This window comes from Neolamprologus multifasciatus, chromosome 22 (assembly GCF_963576455.1).
Source record: "Neolamprologus multifasciatus chromosome 22, fNeoMul1.2, whole genome shotgun sequence".
Lineage (NCBI taxonomy): Eukaryota > Metazoa > Chordata > Actinopteri > Cichliformes > Cichlidae > Neolamprologus > Neolamprologus multifasciatus.
This window is the reverse complement of record NC_140459.1, coordinates 24802269-24824683: the sequence shown is the minus strand read 5'-3', so window position 1 is coordinate 24824683 and position 22415 is coordinate 24802269. Positions and strand designations below refer to the sequence as shown.

Here is a 22415-nt window from a genome sequence, read left to right as displayed (position 1 = left end):
ATGACTTCAGATTTGAACTGACAACACGCACATGCACCACATGCAGGTTTGGGATTAAAACAACACATTAAAGCTGCAATCCCGTGCTGACGAGGATAAACGTGAGGTGCTTATTGGATGTCCTGCAGGCCCAGATATTACGACTGTCCCGCAATGAACGCTGACAGCTGCTCCTGCTGATTGTTATGCAGTAAATAGGCAAGGGTTCATTCAAGCGTGGGGCATACACAATGCCATGTCTGAGGGCGTGGCTTCATCTACATCAGCACCCGTCACGGATGCGAATCTGGGTTTTTGCAAATCGTGTCCCCGTACAAGTATGACAGTAAGTACCAGAACCTGATCAGCTGACCTTATGATGCACGGCATCGCCATTAAAAGCATTTAATCGTGACAGCAGTGCATCAGCCACTACACGGACACTCACGGTGACGGATCCAAGCACGGTTCCTTGTCCGTGATCCAGAGAGGACTCGGGTGAAGCTGAGCAATCCTGCAGCTAGGAAATGTTTAGACAGTGAAAATGTTTCCAGGATGGGCAGCCGAAGACGGTGTCTGCCACACAGTCCTCGGTCAGGCCGGGCTGGAGCGCCGTGACGGAGGATTTGCGCGGTCTGGACTCTGGTTCCACAGCGCAGACACCTCTGGATGATCAAGATCACCTTAGACCGCTGTCCAGACTCGCTCCTGACCTGGTCCACTGCTCCAGCCTTTCAGCCATCTCCCTCTGTCTCTCTGTTCTCTCACTTTCTCTGCGATCAACCTCCCTCGCCACTGTCACACCACACAGCATTAGAATAATAGGACTTCTGGCCGAGACTTTCAAAATAAAATCCCTATTCCCTAACAGCTTTAAAAAAACGTGAATGCATATTTTGCACCGTAGTAAGTATGCTGTTATCATGCGCCTGTAGAATACATTGAAAGTGCACAATGATCATCTTGAGATTAACTTCTATTTCCACTTGATGATTTTAATATTTATTACGGCTTAAGTTGAAAAGTTTCGTACTTAGTAAACGCGTTGATGCTTTTAATTGTAAGGCGCTGCTTTATTTCGCACGGTTTCCTGGGTAACTGTATACGACTTCACTTTTTTCCCACCCTGCTGCCACCCAGAAGACTCCCAAACCAGAGACCCAACCCGTTCTGGACCGAGCATCAGTGACGTCACACGCGCCTAACAGGAAGAGGTTGGGGTGATCATTTGCGGGCAATTTAAAATTATAGGATCTTTACAGCTTTAAAAGCTTGTAAGGCTAGTTTTGTTGTAATCATGATAAGGAACATATTTAATTTCTAATCAAGAAATGTATTTTTCCATAACATAGTGGTCACGCTGAGCAATGATATTCTTACTTTGCGAGATTTCCGACACGCCAATAAATAAAATAAATCTATAATAAAGGAAGCACTGTGTACAGAAGGGTAGAGAGTGGTCAGAATATAAAGTGCAATTAGTTATCCATACTATTGTAACGTCGAGACATTTAGAGTGTTATTATATAAAAACTTGCATTTTGTGCAAAGTTACAAATGTATAGGTCACGACAGATAATCAGTTTTCTCCCACAGGTATTTTTTTTTTTCAATTTATTGTTGATGACACACAACTTCAGTTCCCAGCAATCCTCAGTGTTTTCTTTCTATTTGATCAACTGCACAGGTGAGAGAGGGGGTAACTTAAGTAAAAACAGCCACTCAGGTCGTCTTTCTCACTGTTTCTCAACCATTTTTCATCCTGTTCTGAAAGACAGCTGCATCAGTGCAAACGAGTAGGTCTGAAACCAGAGGTGCCACCCCTGAACTTCCATTTTTTTTGTCTCCACCAAGTATAAATTCTGTGATCATATCAGTGCAGCAATATGCAGAAATGACAGGAGGACAGATCCCCCTTTGAAATATTATATAGGCATGCGCTGTAACCTGTGGTGATTATGAACGCAAAACAAGACAAGCATTATCAGCTGCAAAGTAAGAAGTGTGTCCACAGTTGCATTACTATAAGTCATTTGTTAAATGGTTTATCTTGGTGTTTCTTTATGATTCCTTTTCTGATTTCTTATGCTTTTATTTTCTATTTTTCCCAACTCGAGCCCCTGAAAATGAAACCTTATGATATACTCTGGACTCCTCCACCTCCCTCTTTTCTATCCTGATGTTCATATGCCACTAATCACTAACTTTTCTCTCATCTTACTGTTTTTGTTTGTTTTGTTTTGTTTTTTTATTTGTCCTGATCCCTTTGTGCTCCTCATGGGATGCATGGGATCCCCTCCCTGATTCTGAAGTTTCTTCCCTTTAAAACAGAGTTCTTTCTCCCCACCGTCGCTTGTCTACCTAACACTTTATGGTCTTTACCTTTCATATCTAGCACTTTCAGGTGAATGCTATGATAACCCCCGCATCCCCTCCTCTCACAGAAGTTTTGTGCCTACCATCGCATCAAACGGAAGGTGGCAGCAGAGAGCCTCTTAGATAACGCACAACCTGCTTTTTGCGACTTGAGAGTAGAGATGTTGTGTTTGAAGTAACAGCTGAGTGCTACACCTGCATCCACGCAGTGAACTGCAGCAAGTGAGGTTTACACGATTTCCACATTGAAGTGCTTTACATCTGGTAATCTGTGAAATCACTGCGCCTCAGTGGTGGCCCGTGATTCTTACACTGAGTTTTTTGTTTGTTTGTTTTTTACATATGAGATGTGGTAGCGATGCTATGGCCCTACCCCTATAAGTAACGGATACGTAACACCACACGCGCTCCCCGCTGCCATAATGTGCATATTTTGCACCAGTGGAAAACACAGGGAGGATAACCTTCTTGAGCTCGTTTCAATAATTGTTAAACAACTTCACGTGGACTGACCACGGCAGCACATGGTAATTTATCTTGTTTGTCTCCATAACACCGCCTCAGTATTTGGTCGGTATTTACAACCATCTTCCGCTTCCATCTCCCCGGCCCATCCACTCCATTGGAGCCAATTTGACCCACATTTGAAATGAATTTCGATCAGATCCTCTCTGCCATTGGAGGCTTTGGCAGATACCAGAAAATTCTCTACATATGGATATGTCTACCTCAGGTCCTCCTCGGCTTCCACATGCTGGTGAGCATCTTCACCGGAGCCACGCCGCCTCATCAGTGCCGCGAGGGCTCGAGTCCAGCAGCGGGGAATCAGTCCCTGTATTCAGCCACCCTGAACTTCAGCCTCTCCAACTCCTCCTGCTTCTCCCAGAATGTCGTGCTGCTGGGCAACGACACTCAGCGCGTGCCGTGCAGTAACGGATGGGTCTACAGCAGGGAGACTTTTGAGAGCACCATCGTCACCGAGGTACAGAAACATGACCATCTGGTCTGTTCGGTTTGGGCTGAAGATCAACTTTAGTCATTAATCAGTTCACTTTCATGCTGGGAAAAGAGGCGGAAATCAAAAAAAGAGACAAAAAGGTGTCAAATATTAGACGGTAGGCTATCATTTGATACTTTTTATTGCTTATATTACCTATTAAATACTTATTATAAGTATCAGAGTAAGGATTTTAATCTCACTAATATATAAAAGACATATCCAAAGATCATTTGCTGCCAGTGTGGTTTTTAAGCTATGATGTGGTATACTTAATCCCAAAGTTGGGACTTTTTTGTGTTACAGCAGCCAAAACTACCAGTGTTTAAAACATTTACTAGACCAACACCTAGTGTAGCGTTTATGTCTAAATTAACCATATTGATATTTACCAAAATCCTCTTCTTTTGTTTCTGCAAAGCCTAATCCAAGCGTGCTTAATTTCTTTTATTTCAATTATATTTTTTTAATGCTAAAATATAATCGTTGTTGTTAGCCGTTGATTCCCAAATTTACTGTTTTATAAGCAGAAAAAAAGGGAAGCACTTAAAAAATATATTAAGATGTCAAATTACGGTTATTTACTTGCAATGTTGGCCTATAATATGTGAAACACATGTAAAATCTGTCCCGCGTGAATGATATTAATTCGTTAAGTGCCAGAAAGAACATTTCTGTCACAGGGTAGAAGCCGCAATAAGTTTTTGGCAAAGTGACTTTTATCGATCTTTTATTTATCCAGTTAAAAAGTCTCATTGACTTATGACTTATGTGACTAAGTGGGTAGCAGAAATTGCAACAAATATCTAGAAGGAAATTTTAATAAATTTTTTTTAAATTTCCTAGGGAGATATTTTAATTGGCCATAAAGGACTGGTTATAATGTCGCAGTCATAAAGATATGAAGAGCTTGCATTTTTTATGTAACCCCTTTGTAAATTCTGTTCACAAAAGTCTATTTACCAATATAAATAAAGATATTACACATAGAAAACGCATAGAAACATTGGAAAGCACTTTTTGGCAAAACCTGAATTTAGTGTTTTATGTACCTATATAACAATATAGTTTTCTTTATTTAGCCTGTTTTTGATAAATATGTAAAATATTTGTGTTGTTCTTATGACATGTGGTCATATGACAATGCTTCTTGGCAATAAATCATAGCTTATTTGTTTTCCCTTTAATGGCGTGACAATTGTCAGGAAAATGCATTTGTGGGTTGAGCAGCAGAGTTGAGTACATGGGTTGTGCCGTGAAAAACTTGACAAATCTTAATCGCTGTTGCTACATTTTCTGTGACCAGCACAACAACATTGTCTGACACGCGACAAATACTGATTAAGACTGGGATGCCATGCCAAAGCAGTGTGTGGCCAAATTAGTGAGGAGGAGGTGCCAGGCGGTTGTGGCTGTGTATGGCTTTTCTACATGCTGCAGAGGCCCCTGTTTGAGAAATGAATCAGTTGCTAATGCCAATATCTCTTGTTTCTTCAGACTTCAATCATATAACCTAATAAACAACACCAAACAAAAGTCATGATTAAAGAGAAGATTTGCAAGTTTTTCATCGGTGCAATCCACATACTCAGCTCTGCTGCTCAACCCACAAATGCATTTTTCTTACAAACGTGGCACCATTTGGCACCCAATGTTGCACCCAAATAAAATGGCTGTCCAAAGAAATAATCAACCAACCATAAATGTTCTTATTTTTTGTGCTAAATGCATGTAATAAAACAATATGGCAAGGCAAATATCTCAAAATCTATGGAAAAGAAAGGAGCCAAATAAGGAAAAACATGAATAAAATAAGTCAAATATGTAAAAATCTGAGAAATTTAATTAGAGTTATTTCATGAAAGACTGATGTGATGATAAAGAGTAATGAACTCAGCACAGCAAACATCCACATTAACTTTCCAAAGGGCCTTGGAGCCAAAATAAGCAACTGGCCCCACTCACACCCTGCTGCACTCCTGCTGTTCACGGCTGCTGTTGTAATCATGCACGAATTAATCAACAACAGTTTTGTATTATATTACATAAGAGTCTTCTTGGCATAAAGGTTCTTGTGTCCTTGATATTGTGCTGTAGTGCCACATATTTTCCTTGACTAACAGTCACTGTCTCAACTATAAAGGGATTCAGAAATGATTGCCATCATTTGGTACTGCTACCATATCCTGGACAGTTTCGCCACTTTTGCGTTTGTTCTCCTTGGACTTTGGAAGGTTCAGTTTGTGTGCAAGGACTATTTTATGTTATACGTTTAATGAGCCAGAACAGAAACAAATGACAGTGTAATTTGAAAATCATCAGTGTCTGGTCACTTACAGCTGGTCAGCTGCCATGTTTGGCAAGTATAGACTGATTTAATCATATTTCCTTAGAGGTTGCAGTCAATCTGACCCTGATGCAGCCCTAACCCTTTCCTAAGGTCCATTAGCACTTGGAACTTTATGAGAGTGCTTTGTTTTGTCCAATGCCAGTTTGAGACCATACTGTATAATCAATATCAGCAAAGAGCAGCCCAAACACACAAGCAAATTTACTTTGACAATACTCTACATAGACATAGGTACTGGGCCAGATACAGCTACAGGATCTGCATAAACATGAAAACTCATCCTGTGAAGCTCCCAGTGCACAGCTTTTGTGCTGATGTTAATGTCAGCAGCAGTCTGGAGCCCTGTAGTTACTGAGTCAGCAGAGCGTTGGCAACTTTTCCACAATATGCGCCTCAGCACTTGAAAGGCCTGCTCTGTAAGATTATATGGTCTGCCACTTTGTGGATGAGTTGCTGTGGTTTGGTTCCTAAAAGCTTCCAGGTTGCAATAATACCACTTTCATGTTATAGTGTAGTATCAAATTTCAGGAACTGACTTGTTTCACTGATATCATCCTACTACAGTACTACACTTAAATGTATTAAGTTCTTTTATAAAAAGTGAGGTGCTTAAGATTACGTGATGTAGCCCAATACTTTGCCCACAAAGTGTATGTCACTTGCATGGCCATTCACCAGTACATAAGAAATAAACAAATGCACAAGGACTAACTTCTTTTTCCATCTACCAGTGGGACCTGGTGTGCAGCAAAGCTGTGTTCAACAACATTGGATCATCTATCTACATGTTTGGCCTGCTGGTGGGATCGGTGGTGTTTGGAGCCATGGCTGACAGGTAGGCTTTTGTCACTCGGCGCACAGATAGAACAAAGTGTCAGATCCTCAGCATCAAAGCACGACTGTAGGGGTGGCCACTGTTGTAGGCCTTTGCATGTGCTAACTGTATGTAAGGGGAGCAGTTAATTTATTTGATTCATCAGCTACAGATACACATGATAAAACTGTTCAGACTTAACTGTGTGACACTAAAAATCACCCATACTTTTAACATTCATTCTCTGTTTTTTCTTTAAACTAGAAACAATAGAAGGGTAGTATCATCAATATCTTGGAAAAGTCTTTGAACTGACACAGTAGATCTATTGCAGAAAGATAAATGGGAAGTGGGAGTGGGTCATGAGGCCTGTGCTTCCCTTTTATTGACGGAGCTGAAAGGGTTAAGAAGCTGAAGAGTGAAGGCTGCAGTGGGTGGTAGTGAGCAGGTGGCAATATGTGGTCTTCCTGGTAAGTTAGGGTTAAAGTGAACAAAAGGAAGCGTTTGCACCTGAAAAGAAAAACAGCCCAGGGAACAAACTGAAGTTCCCAGCTTTGCTACTAATTTTCAAACCTCAGATTTTCTCTGGTGAACATAAAGTTATAAGCACTTGGTTTCTGATAACTGCACCTCCTACACTAAGAACTAGATAAAGACTATTTTTTTCTTTTATGTGTATCGAGCTTAGTGTGATATCTTTACTTCTGTTTCATTGGGTCTACTGGTGCAAATCTTTAATAATGAGGGAGGGCTAACTCACATTCCTGTACTCTCTCTGTCTACAAGGTATGGCCGACGCTTTGTCCTGCTGCTGTCCCTCGCTCTCCAGACTGTGTTCGGTGTCGCTGTGGCTTTTGCACCCAACTTCCCGGTCTATGTGATTCTTCGCTTTGTACTTGGCACAACAATATCTGGTGTCATCATCAATGCTTTTGTACTTGGTACTAAACAAACACACACATACTCAAACCCTGCATGAGTATGATGATTTGAGGCTGCTGTAGTGGAGCGTCTGCACAGAATACCCGACAGGCACTTACCTTCTTACTGTAATCATTGTAGTGTATGTATGCATATGTGTTGGGTGGGCCAATCGGAATGAAGCTGTGCACGAACACCGTCATGCATGTAGCAATTATTAACATCTATATGTTTTTAAAAATATTTTAAATAAATCCAAATTCTTTTGATTTCCATATAGATCATGTCTCATGAGTCGTGTTCAACGTACGTTGCCCATTCGAAACGTAATGGTCACCAAGACAACCATAAATACAGGATGAAAATTTTGAGAAGCGCTGCTAGTAATTATAAAAAAAGTGATGTTTTCATAAAACACAGTGGCTGATATATAATATATAATCTCAGGTTCATTTAAATGGTGAAAAAAGATAATTCATTAATATTTTTTTAAATTGTCAATTATTTAACAATAATGCCATGTATGACAGGACTGACATTTTTGTTGATGCAGGATAGTGTGTTTATGTTTTTTAAATGTTGGTTAAGTGTTCCTATTTTAATTTCCTTATTATAACTCAGATCAATAAGATGCATCTCAGACATATAAGGACCTCATTTATTCATATAGAACTTTTATACTAAAAAACAACATTTCAATATTAAATATTTAATTTGGTAATTAATTTATAATTGAATTAAACTATTAATGTTATTATTATTTTTCAAAACTTTTCACACTTTTCTGATGACTTCAGGGTTTGTCATTTTCAGAAGAGTTTTTAATAAAGAAAACATAATGACATACACCTCAACAAAATCATCCTCCTAGTCAGTGTTAAGACTTTTTAAGTTTTATTAATTGTCACAGATCCAGCACAGGTGTGTTTCTGGTTGAGTGTCCCAAAAGTGTGTGTATAAAAAAACACGTTGGTACCTGTTGCAATGTGATTACATTTACTTTAAATGCAGACTAACGGTTACAACACTATTTCAAACCTACATAGTTTTATATCCTGGCTGATAAACTTCAATTTTATTTACTCAGAGTGGAAACATGGAAACAGCTAACGAGGCTCTAATTAGATACACTGAGAGACACCGCTAATACAAGTTTATGGTTGTTGTCTGTGTGGAGTCTGAGGGATTTGAGTCTGTGAAGATATATTTGTACTCAGTTCTCTAAAACAGCCAACAGCACATAAACCGACATTGGTGGCCCTGCAGATATGTTCACTGCTGACTGGTTGAAAGTATATATTTTAAAAAAACACGCGTGGGAAGCACAGATAGTATTTGCAGTGGTTAGTATTTATTCTTTCACTTGGTTTCACTTCACTACAAAGAAGTTCTTATTGTCTTACAACCAGAGCCAATATCAGCACAAACATGAAACATGAACAGGTCACAGCTCTGCATGTTTTTGACACCCTTCTTAGGGAACAGTACACAGCTATAGCATGCTGATCAGTGGTTCCTGCAGGCTGCTGGTTCTCGCTGGATGAAATCAGTTACAAAGAGGATGCTGCACCATAAAACTGCTTCTGATTTGAGATTACTGTGGTTCCCAGTCGTTTGCATGCAACACGTCAACTTATTTCCAAACAGTCTGTGACTGCCAGCTGAGTGAATGGTAAATGGATTGGCTCTTTTATAGTTATAGTTAAAGTTTTCTACTCTACAAGCACTTTTTTCTACATCTGCATCTAACATTCACACTCACACTCTGATAAATGCACTGGGAGCACATTAGGGTTCAGTACCATGCCCATTGCCCAAGAACTGGAACAAGAACACTAAACAACAAGCCTACCAATTTGTAGAAGACCTGCTCTCCCTCCTGAGCCACAGTCACCCCATGGCCAGGGTGGCAGCAAGCCTTGACAAAGCCAGAACCAGAAATGGAGAATGCTGACTGTAACAACCTGCCATTGACCAAAGCAACCTCAAGGAGGTTTTTGCCAACCCGCAGGGTGATACACATTTTTTCCTTGTGACCAGCGGTTGCCAGGTTTTCACTGAATGAGTCTAGGCTTGTGTGACTGGGGGTTTAGGAGTCTATTTCACAACAACTGCCAGAAACCTGCAGAAACCACTCAAAAACTAGTCGAAGAATACTCATTTTTCCCTCACGATTGGTTGTTGCCAGATGGTTACGGAGCAGCCTGTGTGACTAAGGCCATTTAAATGATCTCCCCCTTTTGTGAGTGTGGACGCTTCCTCTCTTTGCTTTTTAAATACTTTGCTTCTTTTATTGATTTTTATTGATTTTTATGCTGATTTTTTTCCCTTTTTTCCGTATGAGCTTACCTGCGATAGCTTCTGGACACTGGACACTTATAGATCATTAGGACTAAAGTGTTCTTAACAGAAACAGTAACATTTTTATAGTTACCGTATCTTCAGCGCTCCGTGTGTCTGTGGCCTACACACAGCTGAAGCCTGATTACAGCATCTGGGCACTGAACAGCCTCAATAGCCTGGAAAGGTGCAAACCGCTAGGCTAACTAGCAACAAGGTGCCTTCCCTCTCCACAGATGACTACCACAGCCTCCTGCAGAAGATTGCAGTACTGGAGACAAAAAATCATCGCTTAGAAGTAAACGTGGAGGTAAATGGACTGTGTGGAGATGAAACAACCTTGCCTTTGATTCAAAACAATGGCGATGAGCAAGCTAGTACACAGCTAAGGAGCACAGATAACATGACCAAGAAAGTAGACTCTGTGCATTATAATAAATCCTCAAGCGAAAATCCCCCCTTGGACTGTCTTGGTGCAAAACCAAGTCATAAATCATGTCTCCTGGAAGGGGGAGGACGTATCACAGGCAGGGTGCAGCGAGCTGAAATCTCTGAAACCGACTGGCCTTCACTTCCTACAAGACAGGGAAGCTCTTCTACCCCTGTATACGGGAGGAAACAGGACTGGACAACCGTGAATAGGAAGGTTAACAACAAACCTCCAAAACAACTGAATGTGAAACTGCAGAACAGATTTGCTCCACTATCAAAGGACCCTGGATCTATATCAGACAACCATCCATCTAAAAGTAGCAAAGTAAGGACTGAAAATCTGTTGAAAAGTAAAAGGCCACAGGGAAAGCTAAAGGCTAGGCCTGAAACTCTGATTGTGGGTGACTCTGCCGTAAAGGATGTACAAAGGATGTCTGGTAAGAACACTAAAGTCCTCTGCTTTCCTAAGGATATGGTCAACAACCTGAAGGAGAAAATTCTTCAAATTGCAGATGAATATCCAACTGTGACAAACATTGTTCTGCATACAGGGTCAAACAATGTGTCCAGACAACAGTCGGAGGTTCTGGACTTTACTGGATTATTAAATACTGTAAACTCTCTGAATGCAGCTGTATTCATCAGTGGACCTGTACCGCCCATCAGAGGAGGAGACGAGAGATTCAGCAGGTTGTTTACACTGAATAAATGGTTTATATCAACATGTACTGACCACTCAGTGCATTTTATCAATTTTAATATTTTTTGGGAACTAGAGCTTCGCCCGGAAGAGCTTCAGAAAGGAGAGACATCAGAGGCAAGAAGGGGGGTCCCTATTTGCCTCCAACTCTCTCAACAACACCAACGACCAGGACCAGGGACCACAACCTTCCCCAGTTTAAAGCAAATTGATTTATTTTAACAAGTCAGGGGTGAAACTGTTCACCTCCAACTTGTTTTATTCCATACGTCATCCCTCTGTGCTTGGTGCCAAGGCTGAGATAAACAAGGAGTTATCTCATAAAGAGGAACAAACAGTGCTCCAAGAACAGACAAAGCCCAGCAGAAACCTTGAGGAGGAGCCTCATCTGCCCCCACCCCGGAAGAGCTTCAAAAAGGAGAGACATCAGAGGCAAGAAGAGGGGTCCCTATTTACCTCCAACTCTCTCAACAACACCAACGACCAGGACCAGGGACCACGACCTTCCCCAGTCCCCCAAACCACTGACAGGTCATCACCCCCCCTCCCTTTCTCCCTCCTCCCCACACCTGAAATTCACTGAGGAGATGATGGAGCGGGTCAGTGCTGGGCTCAGATCTACCCCCCGGACCAATCCCTTTTTGTCCCCCATAAACCCCCCACCAGAGCAGCCAAAGTTTTGCCATCAAGCCCCGCCCTCAACAGAGCAATCGAAGTTACATTGCCCAGCCTCGCCCCCGTTAGCTCCTCCTTACCACCTTCATGCTCTGTCTCTGCAGTCTGATGTGTGATGTGTGGAGGGTCTGGGCTGCGAGGATTATGGCAGTGGTGACTTTTCCCAGGAGAAGCTGGGACCCTGTTTACTAGAAGGTTTTAACATTTCTGTACTTTTAGGTGACAGAAGGCCTGGTCAAAACACAGAGAGCTGCACTCTAAAAGATCTTTAAATATAGTAAACATACTTTGTGTGCCATAGACTGCTCCCAAACACGAGGGGGCAAAAAATACCTCTAAAACACTTAAGTTGGCATTATTAAACATTAGATCTTTAGCTGGGAAAACATTTTTAATTCATGATTTAATCACTGAGCACAGCCTTGATTTTATGTTTTTAACGGAAACTTGGTTGGACCAAAGTAACAGTGGAGCTGTTCTCATCGAGTTGACCCCTCCTAACTACAGTTTTATCAGTGAGGCCAGAGTGAGCAGGAGAGGGGGGGGGGGGGGGGGGGGTTGCTGTCTAATTTAATGAATTTTTTCAATGTAAGCAGCTATTTCCTGGAAGTTTTCAGTCTTTTGAATATGTGGCATTACAGCTGAAGGCCCCATCCAAAGTTGTGTTTCTTAATGTTTACAGGCCTCCCAAATACTGCACAGACTTTTTTAATGATCTCAGTGAACTGCTGTCTGTGATCTGTGTTGATTTTGACTGTGTAATTATTGTTGGGGATTTTAACATCCATGTGGACAACCCTCAGGACAAAAGGACTAAAGACCTGAGTAACACACAACTGAATACAGTAGTGTGATCTTTAACCAGGTCTTCCCATTAACACCTGACCTGTCCAGAGGTTCAGTCAATGAGCTCGTCAATAGCTTCAATGCTAAAATGTTAAATGTAATGGATACAATTGCTCCCATTAAGGTGAAGGTTATCTCTGGAAGAAAAAAGTCTCCCTGGAGAAACTCCACACTGGTGAGAAATGAAAAAAGAGAGTGTAGGAAAGCTGAGCGCAGATGGAGAAAAACAAACCTCCAGGTTCATTATGACATCTATAAAGAGAAACTTCACAATTGTAATTTACAACTGAGGAGTGCAAGGAGGTCCTACTTCTCTGACATCATCACCAAAAACAGTCATAATGCTCGGGTCTTATTTGCTACAGTTGACAGGCTAACAAACCCTCCTGTGTCAGTGGCAGCTGAACTTCATTCGACCATGGCCTGCAATGACTTTGCCAAATTCTTCACAGAAAAAATCCAAAAGATTAGACAAGCAATTGGTACATCAACAGCAGATTCAGGATATATACTGTGTCCACCGAAAAACTGTTTAAACACCATCAAACAGTTTCACCATATTAACAGCAAAGACCTGGAGGACATCTTAGGTCAACTGAACTCCTCCTCTTGCTGTTTAGATGTCCTGCCAACAAGTTTTTTCAAAAAGGTCTCAAAGACTTTGGAGTCAGACCTGTTACAGATCGTCAACTTTTCTTTAATGTCAGGTGTGTTTCCAGAATCACTAAAAACTGCTGTAATAAAACCTATACTGAAAAAGGACAATCTTGACAAGACACAAATGAACAACTACAGGCCGATCTCAAATCTCCCATTTTTAAGTAAGATCATTGAAAAAGCAGTTTCTCAACAGCTCAATTACTTCTTAAAACAGAATAACTGCTATGATGCCTTCCAGTCAGGTTTTAGACAGAACCACAGCACTGAAACCGCTCTGACCAAAGTGTTCAATGACATATGTCTGAATACAGACAGTGGAAAAATGTCAGTCTTACTGGATCTCAGTGCAGCATTTGATACAGTTGACCACAACATATTACTCAAATGACTGGAGAACTGGGCAGGTCTTTCAGGAACTGTACTAAACTGGTTCAAAACATACTTAGAAAACAGGAAATACTTTGTATCAATAGGTAACTTCACATCTGAGCAGACAAGTATCACATGTGGAGTTCCCCAAGGTTCCATCTTGGGACCCCTTCTGTTTAACATTTACATGCTCCCACTGGCACAGATTATAAAGAACAACAAAATAAACTATCATAGCTATGCAGATGACACACAAATATATATCACAATGTCACCAGGAGACCGAGGCCCCGTACAGGCTCCCGGTAAATGCATTGAGGAAATTAATGACTGGTTGTGCCACAATTTTCTCCAGCTAAACAAAAACAAAACTGAAGTAATAGTCTTTGGTGCCAAAGAAAAACGATTACAGGTCACCAGAGAACTTCAATCTATACACCTAAAAACCACAAACCAGGCGAGAAATTTGGGTGTAGTGATGGATGCAGACCTAAACTTAGAAAAACACATTAAGACAATAACAAAATCAGCTTACTATCACCTCAAGAATATTTCAAGGATTAAAGATCTGATGTCTCAACAGGACCTGGAAAAACTAGTCCATGCATTCATCTTTAGTAGGCTTGATTACTGTAACAGCATCTTTACAGGTCTACCTAAAAAATTAGTCAGACAACTACAGCTCATTCAGAACTCTGCTGCTCGAGTCCTCACTAAGACCAAAAAAGTGGACAACATCAGTCCAGCTCTGAGGTCTTTACACTGGCTGCCTGTCCGTCAGAGGATAGTCTTTGAAGTTCTGATGCTGGTCTATAAAGCTCTGAATGGTTTAGGACCAAAATACATCAGTGACCTCCTGACCCAGTATGAACCTTCCAGATCCCTCAGGTCATCTGGATCCGGTTTTTTATCAGTTCCCAGAGTCAGAACCAGACACGGAGAAGCTCCATTCAGCTTTTATGCTCCATATATCTGGAACACTTGCCAGAAAGCCTCAGATTAGCTGAAACACTCAGTTTATTTAAATCCAGGTTGAAGACTCACCTATTCTCAGCTGCATTTGAATAAAACACCAAATCCACACCTTTAAGCTTAAATTTCAAAACTTACATTTTAACTACTGATTTTATCTACTGTTTTTTAATCGATTTTAAATCATGCTTTTTATTTATTTTTGTTTTTTTAATGTCTCTGTAAAGCACTTTGAATCACCTTGTTGTTGAATTGTGCTATATAAATAAACTTGCCTTGCCTTACTCACACGGGTTATATCCGGTGATTAACGGTCACAAGATTCGTGGTCACATGACTCAAAACCTCATAGACTACTAATGCACCACCATGCCAGACATTTAAGAGCTCTGTCTAGCGCGTTCCTTATTTTCACCTAAGTTCTCATACAGTTATTTTTTGTGCCGAGTAAGCAAACACGACAGAACTTTTAGATGTAAGTTCAGGCTTTCGACAGCTAGACTCCCCTCATCTTTATGCTAACAAGAAAGGAACACATTTGTGCAGACCTTTCATTATCTTCAGATATGCAAATAAACTGGTTGAAAGCTGTTTTTGCAAAACCCTTGCCACCATTACCCACAATTCCTCTCCTCGCTTCGTTCTACAGGTACTGAGTGGACATGCACCAAGAGACGCATGCTGGCTGGTATCATCACCGACTATGCCTATGGCCTGGGTTATATGCTGCTAGCAGGAGTAGCATATCTTATACGAGACTGGAGAAAGCTGCAACTAGCAATATCAGCCCCGGGCTTCCTGCTTAGCTTCTATATATGGTGAGAAATTCAACTGACATCTGAATATAAAATCTGCCCTGCTCAGACATGAAAATACACCTGCATTTCTATGAGTGTCTTGCATGTTATCATTCCTCATTTTCTCCTTTTCTCTACCTCTCTGTTTGACCTCTCAATGCCAACAAGGGTGCTTCCCCATTCAGCCAGATGGTTGTTGGCCAACAACAGGAGAGAGGAGGCCATCGCGCTCCTTCGCAAGGCAGCGCTGGTTAATGGTCGTGTCTTACCTCCCACCGTACAGGTGTGTGTGTGTCTCAGGTTCAGGATCACCTGGTTCAAAAACAGTGTTTGTGACAGTGCTAGGCTTTATTTTTACAGTCACCTTTCTGCTGTTTACTCTGTAAACTCTCACAAAAACCTCGTACTCCTCCAGCAGCGATCGCACACAAACCTAACTGCGTTTCAGATCACACACCAGTAGTGTGAGCATTCATTACATGCTACATTAAACCAAGGGAAAACAGTGAACAGGGCATGTTGTCCTGGAAGCAAATGTTTGCTCCTTTGATCGTCATGTAGCCTCGTGCGATTCTGTAACAAATTTAAAAGAAAACAATCACAGAGAAACCTCCTCCCCTTACAGTTGCCTTTATATCAGCAGCGTAATTACTGAAACATCTGCATACAGTAAACATGATGACCTCGGAAAAGCCGCAGAGATTTCGTCGTCTTCATCATTTCCATGTGAAAAAGAAAACAAAAAGCCATATTAAATGTTTTGTTTTGTCTCTTAGGACTCATGCTGCAGTTCTCTCATGAAACGGGTCCCTTTGGCATTTTCTATCTTGCAAGATATTCATAAGAATTAAATATGAATTAAGTGAAAGCTGAGCTTCCTGAGGAAAATGAGACATACACGAAATGAGGAGTACAACTTTTATACAGTGAAACTTAATAAATAAATAAATACATACATTTCTAAGCTGGTTTTCAAAGCTGAATCCTCTGATTTGATAATGGCCACATGAAAGCTGAAGGACTTGAGGTTTCGTGCTGAGAACCCTGTTTTCTTGATTTGTTTTATTGCAGCGTGTAATGCATGGTCAGGATAGCAGGGATTTTCCCTGGCTGTGTGCTGAACTCGTGCAGGTTTGTGGCACAGATGAAACTTCAATAACTGGTTGTCATGACTCACAGCTGGTGATACACTATTGCAGTCTAGTGACGACCTTCCAGACTAATCAGTCTTCCCGTTACCGTGGTTTCATATACAGAGCTAGACAAGAGATACGCAGTAACTATATTGTTTGATCAATATGTAAAAAGGCTTGAATTAATTGACTTTACATGTAATGAACAAAGAATATATGCAACTTTACCTTTTTGAATGAAATTACAAATAAACGTAACTTTTCCATGAATTCTGTTTCAGTGCTATCAGGCCAATAATGATCCAACAATATCCTGTATGTGGCTGTGAAAAAGGCCATCCTGCTTTACTACTGAGTATTTTATGTACTTTAAATATATTTTGATACTAAAACATGTTTTATTATTAATCATGTACAGGTGTTAAAATTGAAATTGACAGGTGGGGAACTCTGAGATAGATGGAGCAGTGCCACGGGGGGTTAACTTAAATAAGTCACATGATGATGTGCACTGGGAGCTACAGTACAGTTTCTTTGTGGACAGCCGGTGATCAGCTGACCTGTACTCCTGGTGTTGATGACTCAGAGGTTTACTGCTCCTTGTGGATTTAGCTAAATGCATTCGGCAAAGATATAAGCAGTCGTTACATGAGCCATCATGACTGCTTAAAGCCAGCGTGGCTAAAGGCATCTGTACCACAACACTGCTAAGTACTAGATCAGCCTACACATAACTGTACGGGGTTTGTAAGCTGAAGCATGCTCCACATCTTATAAAAACATCTGGTTTGAGGATTTTTTTAATGTAACACTTAGATTTAAATATAATATTTTGATTTAACATTTACAGTACATCAAGTAGTGTAGGGATGTTTTTAATGTACAGGTAAAATGTAAAATCTCTGAAGCCTCTTTTGTGGTTTCTGATTCGTTTGTGGCGTCCACATCAGGTTGAGTGTGAGATATCGGTCGAGGGGAAGAGAAGTCACTCGGCTGTCGATCTGATACGCACGCCTCAGATGAGGAAAAGATCGCTGATCCTGTTCTACGTTTGGTACGACTTCTTGTCGTTTCACTGTCATTTTCAGCAGAGACAATGTCTCTGTAGCTTTTTACCACTCCTCTCTTTCTCCCCTTTGAAATCACAGGTTTGTGAATGTGCTGGTCTATTATGGTCTCTCACTGGGCGTGTCCAGGTTGGGGACAGACCTCTACCTGACCCAGTTTGTGTTCGGGCTGGTTGAGATCCCAGCTCGTTCTCTGGTCCTCGTCGTGCTGCCCTTTAGCCGCCGACTCACTCAGAGTGGCTTTCTGGCAATCGGAGGCCTCGCCTGTCTGCTCATGCTTGCAGTGCCTGCAGGTAAGATGGAAACTTGCTAAAATGCTTTTTCTTCCTCAAAAAGCTAATATTAAAATTTATTTCATCACTTGAATGATTTTTCTCCTTCCGTCTGCAGATCATCCCAATCTCCTGAGTGGTCTCGCCATGGTAGGGAAGTTTGGCATAGCGGCGTCGTTTGCTGTGATCTATGTCTACACTGCTGAGATATTCCCCACGGTGCTTCGGTGAGACTTTTGTCCTAATCATCAAACGGTTATTTCAGTGATGCATTCCTGAAACTGTCTCTTTTCCCTTGCTGTGCCAAAAGACAAACAGGAATAGGCGTATCCTGTATGTTTGCAAGGATGGGTGGTGTGCTGGCACCCATTATCAACATGCTGCATAACCACAGCCCGGCCACACCCCTCGCCATCTTCGGCATCTCTCCGCTTCTGGGAGCTGTCCTTGCCCTGGCCCTTCCTGAAACTGCCGACAGACCTCTTCCAGACACAGTGGAGGATGCAGAGAACTGGGATGTTAGGTAATTGTTTAAAAACCTGCTTGCTTCTGAGCAAAATACAAAAGAAAGGATGAAAGTAAAAACGCAGGTTAGCAAACTTTAACACACAGTCTTCCATTTGAACTCCAAAGCACATGAAACCTTCTCTACAATTATGTGTCTACTTTTTGTTATTCCTCTCTCACAGGACACCTCCAACCAAGGAAAACCCAGAGATGTGTGAAGATGATAGCCAATCAAGACGCAGCACAGAGAAGCTGGAGTTATGCAATCTGGCAAGCCACACCTAATGCACAGCCTCAGCTTTGATGCCAGAAATACTACTTTTCACAAAACCCTCTATGCAATTACACGTCAGGTGTTTGATTCTGAGCAGAACATATTTCAAATGGAAAAAAAGCAGCACAGAAATATCTGTGTTTTACAATCTTTTAAATCCATCAGAGATTTACACCTTTTACTTGAGGTTTGAATGTGGGTAGGGAGAATAATAGCTCCTATTAGGATTTTGCATATGTGTATATATTCATCCATGCATGAGAGCACTCATACATCACTTCCCTGCCACCAGACCGTCTGCACCGCCTTTTGGGTGAAAACAATCAGCGTAAAAGTGTATTATTGTAGGGTCTTTACATCAATATAAAGCTGAATTGGATTGTTCTGTAAGTATGTATGGCATTTAAGTCAAATTTAAAGAGTAAACAGGAGTTTGCATGTTCTCCCCGTGTTTGCGTGGGTTCTCTCTGGGTACTCCGGCTTCCTCCCACTGTCCAAAGACATGCACTTAGTGGGGATAGGTTAATTTGTTAATCCAAATTGCCCGTAGGTGTGAATGTGCAAGTGAATGTGAGTGCGAATGGTTGTCTGTCTCTGTGTGTTGGCCCTGCGACAGACTGGCGACCTGTCCAGGGTGTACCCCGCCTCTCGCCCTATGACAGCTGGGGTAGGCTCCAGCGCCCCCCGCAACCCTGAAAAGGATAAGCGGACTCGAATGGATGGATGGATAAAGAGTAAACAGTCACATGTGTAAAATCTGCCAGTTTAATAATAACTCTATAGCAACAATGAAAACGCAGCAAAAATTAATTTAATCTCCTGTATGTAAGTCGGCTAACAGTTAGCTTGTCAGACATGGCTACAGCAAGCTAAAGCGACTTCCTCTCTCCTTCTGCAACACTCGTTAACTCCAGAAGCTTCTTGTAGAACCACATGTATTAACTTGAAGTAATAGTTCACTGTATGACTTTCTCAGTCTACCACGTTATCGTGGAGGAATTCTGGGACATCTTCCTTACAGCGTTGTTTCAGTTCATTGAGGTTTGCAGGCATTTGTTTATACACAGCTCTGTTAAGCACCTGCAACAGCATTTTAATCAAATTGAAGTCTTGACTTCGACGGGACCATTGTAACGCCTGGATTCTTTTCATGTTCAGCCGTTCTGTTCCTGCTGTGCTGTTACGTGACCATATTTGGGTCAAACGTTAGCTGACGGACAGATAGTCACACATTTGACTTTAGATCACTTGTGTGTACAGAGGAGTTCATGGTCGACTCAGTCACTGAAAGATGCTTAGGTCACATGGGCAACAGGAAGCCTGAATCATCACCCCTCCACCTCTGTGCTTCACAGCTGATATGAGCTGTAAGTGCTGATATGCTGAGTTTGGTTTTTGCCAAAAGATATTCTTCAGAAGTGTTGTGGTTTGTTCAGATGTTACTGTGCAAACCTAAGCATTGGTGCCATGTTCTTTTTAGTTCTTTTTAGTTCTCCTGGTAGATCCTCACAAGCAAGTGACTTTTTCTGTCTTTTTTTAATTGTACTGTCGTGAACTTTAACATTTAACATTCTAACTGAAGTGTGTAGACTCTGAGATGTAGCTCACGTAGCTGTTTTTTGCTGTTACTCTGAGCATTTGGTGGTCTGACTTTGGGGTGTCCACTCCTCTGAAGATTCAGTAATGTGTTAACACACACCTGAATGCACCAGACCATAAAACATCTGCTTTTATAGAAGTGGTCACGCTTGTTAGTCAGTTAAATAAACTGTGTTCTATTATCCTCTTAATTGCTTTGGAAGCATTAAATGTGTACTTGGGTCTTCACAGGCAGCATGAAGTCGAGTGAAAACTTTCTGTTTCACGTGACTGTAACGGTGCTGATTGTTGATCTGGGCATAGGCCCATTGTGTGTTGCGTGCTATAAATTAGCAAAGATCTCCGGACTGTGTTTCGCACCACTTAAAATTAGGTATTGTTTTCACTCAAGATGGGTGTGCGGTTGCTGTTCATGGCAAAATCCCTGGACGCGCTGCTCTTGTGATTGGGGGGGCCGAACGCACAACTAAACGTTGTTTAAAGACTGGAGAAGAAGACTAGCAGAATGCCAAATTCAGCGCACCTATTCTCCAAACGTTATTACTGCATTTTAAACATTTTGTTCAAAGAAACATGTTTGATATTTTTGTATGAAAGTGTTTTTGTTTTGGGCATATGTTGGTTGTAGCACAAATTTATATTGCAAGCAACTGCCTCATCTTCGTCTCAAGCCAAGAAAAATGAAACTAGTCAAGTGGGACTGCATGCACTAATGAAGCCTTTTAGTTAGACTGCTGTATTTAATAGATTTGGATGAAAAAAAGAGATTTGACTGTTATCAGCATGTGGAAGAATATTTGATTTCAGCATTGTTGTTGTTGTTTTTAGATTTGTTCTCCTTTTGTTATTGTCCAATACAAATGGACTGCAGCATGCATCAATGATAACACTCTATGAGTCTTCACAAGCAATCAAGGGCTGTTATTGTTATGAATTATAGAAGAAATTCGATTCATGTATCAGATGCACTTGAATGTGCAATATGATGCCATACAGTGCTGTGAAGTATCTGTGCCCCTTCTTGACTTTATTTTTACACATTTAATGAAATCATCATTTAAAAACTGCATTTTGCGTTTACTCTGGTTACTCTGGTTAAGGATCTGAAACATTGTGACAGATGAGCAAAAAGAAAAGAGGGAGTCAGGAAGCGGGCAAATACTTTTACACAACACCGTATGTTTGTGCTGTTATTCAGGCACAAGCATTTACATGTCCAACTGTAAAAGTGTAAATAGAAATAAAATGCAAGGATTTGCAAACCTCATAAACCCACATTTGATTCACAATAGAATATGGAAACATTATGAAACATTTAAACCCATATGGAAAAGATATATATATAAATCTTATAAAGTTTGTATCTGTCTTGTGTGAAACTTATATGAAAAGCATACAAGAGTAAAAACAGATATAAGATCCCTTGAAAAATTATATAATGAAACTTGTATGTTTTGGATACTTACTAAAACAATATATGAAAGTAATGAGAAAGTGGCCACTTTCATGAGTTAAGTCATATAAGTTTTTACTATTTCTTTTCCATATGGGAACTGAGAAAAAAATGATTCTAGCTGCTTATCAGTCCTGAGTCTTTATATCTTGTTCTCTTCATAATGTGCCAATTGCTTTCTGTTGGTGGAAGGTCTGGACTGCAGGCAAAATTCCAAGAAAAAAAATGGAAAACCCCCCAACATGTTTTACATAAAAGTGGCAAATTTATGAGAAAAATGGCAAATTTGCCAGGAATAACACAAAAAAACAACCCTTTTCTTAGATGACCTAATTTAATTACACTTTTCAATTGGACTTTGCAATAAAGAAATCCTTGTGATTTAAGTTCAGAATCACCACAAAGCGTCTGAGCTTCAAAGAGTCGTTGTTGTGAGCTGCTATTCAGGAGAAAACACACTGATTTGGATGAGGTAACAGCCTGTGTGTGAAGTACTACAGCACAGTTGATATCTTGAGGACTTGTGGTACATCAGGACGCAATCCAACAGATTATTAAAGCATTCAATCCTCATGGTTTGAAGGATTGAAACCATGAGAGCCGTCTTAGGCACTGTAGGCTCAATGTTCTCTCTCAGATTTGCCACTTTAATGTCAAAAATCTTGAGTTTTTTCTCAAAGTTTTATACCCACCCTGCTTTTTTTTTTTTTTTTTTTAAATTTTGGGCCCTCATATGTATGTATATGCCATTCAGCACTAATGGTGCCTTTTCAGATGTGTAAGCTGCCAATTGCACAGCCCCTGATGCACTCACATATCCTGTGTCTGTGAAAGACACAGGCTTTAACCGGGAGGACATGATACTCATGTTTTTCAAAAGGA

The 22415-nt window shown here is 40.9% G+C and overlaps 1 protein-coding gene across 1 annotated transcript; it reads left to right on the top strand.

Annotated features, from left to right (window-relative positions):
• Positions 1 to 1514: 1514 nt before the first annotated feature.
• Positions 1515 to 21818, top strand: LOC146493564 (solute carrier family 22 member 13). The gene is made up of 10 exons (XM_085148066.1): positions 1515 to 3337; positions 6434 to 6537; positions 7303 to 7457; positions 15081 to 15249; positions 15397 to 15511; positions 17312 to 17415; positions 17510 to 17721; positions 17819 to 17927; positions 18011 to 18223; positions 18390 to 21818. The coding sequence occupies exons 1-10, from the start codon at positions 3005 to 3007 to the stop codon at positions 18490 to 18492; spliced, it is 1617 nt and encodes a 538-aa protein (XP_085004192.1). The 5' UTR covers positions 1515 to 3004; the 3' UTR covers positions 18493 to 21818.
• The last annotated feature ends 597 nt before the right edge of the window (positions 21819 to 22415 follow it).

Bases quoted from the DNA above. Each gene is read 5' to 3' on its own strand.
- LOC146493564 (XM_085148066.1), top strand. From the start codon at position 3,005: ATGAATTTCGATCAGATCCTCTCTGCCATTGGAGGCTTTGGCAGATAC. The intron at 15,512-17,311 runs GTGTGTGTGTGT...CGTCCACATCAG, and splicing joins TCTTACCTCCCACCGTACAG to GTTGAGTGTGAGATATCGGT. The intron at 17,722-17,818 runs GTAAGATGGAAA...TTCCGTCTGCAG, and splicing joins CATGCTTGCAGTGCCTGCAG to ATCATCCCAATCTCCTGAGT.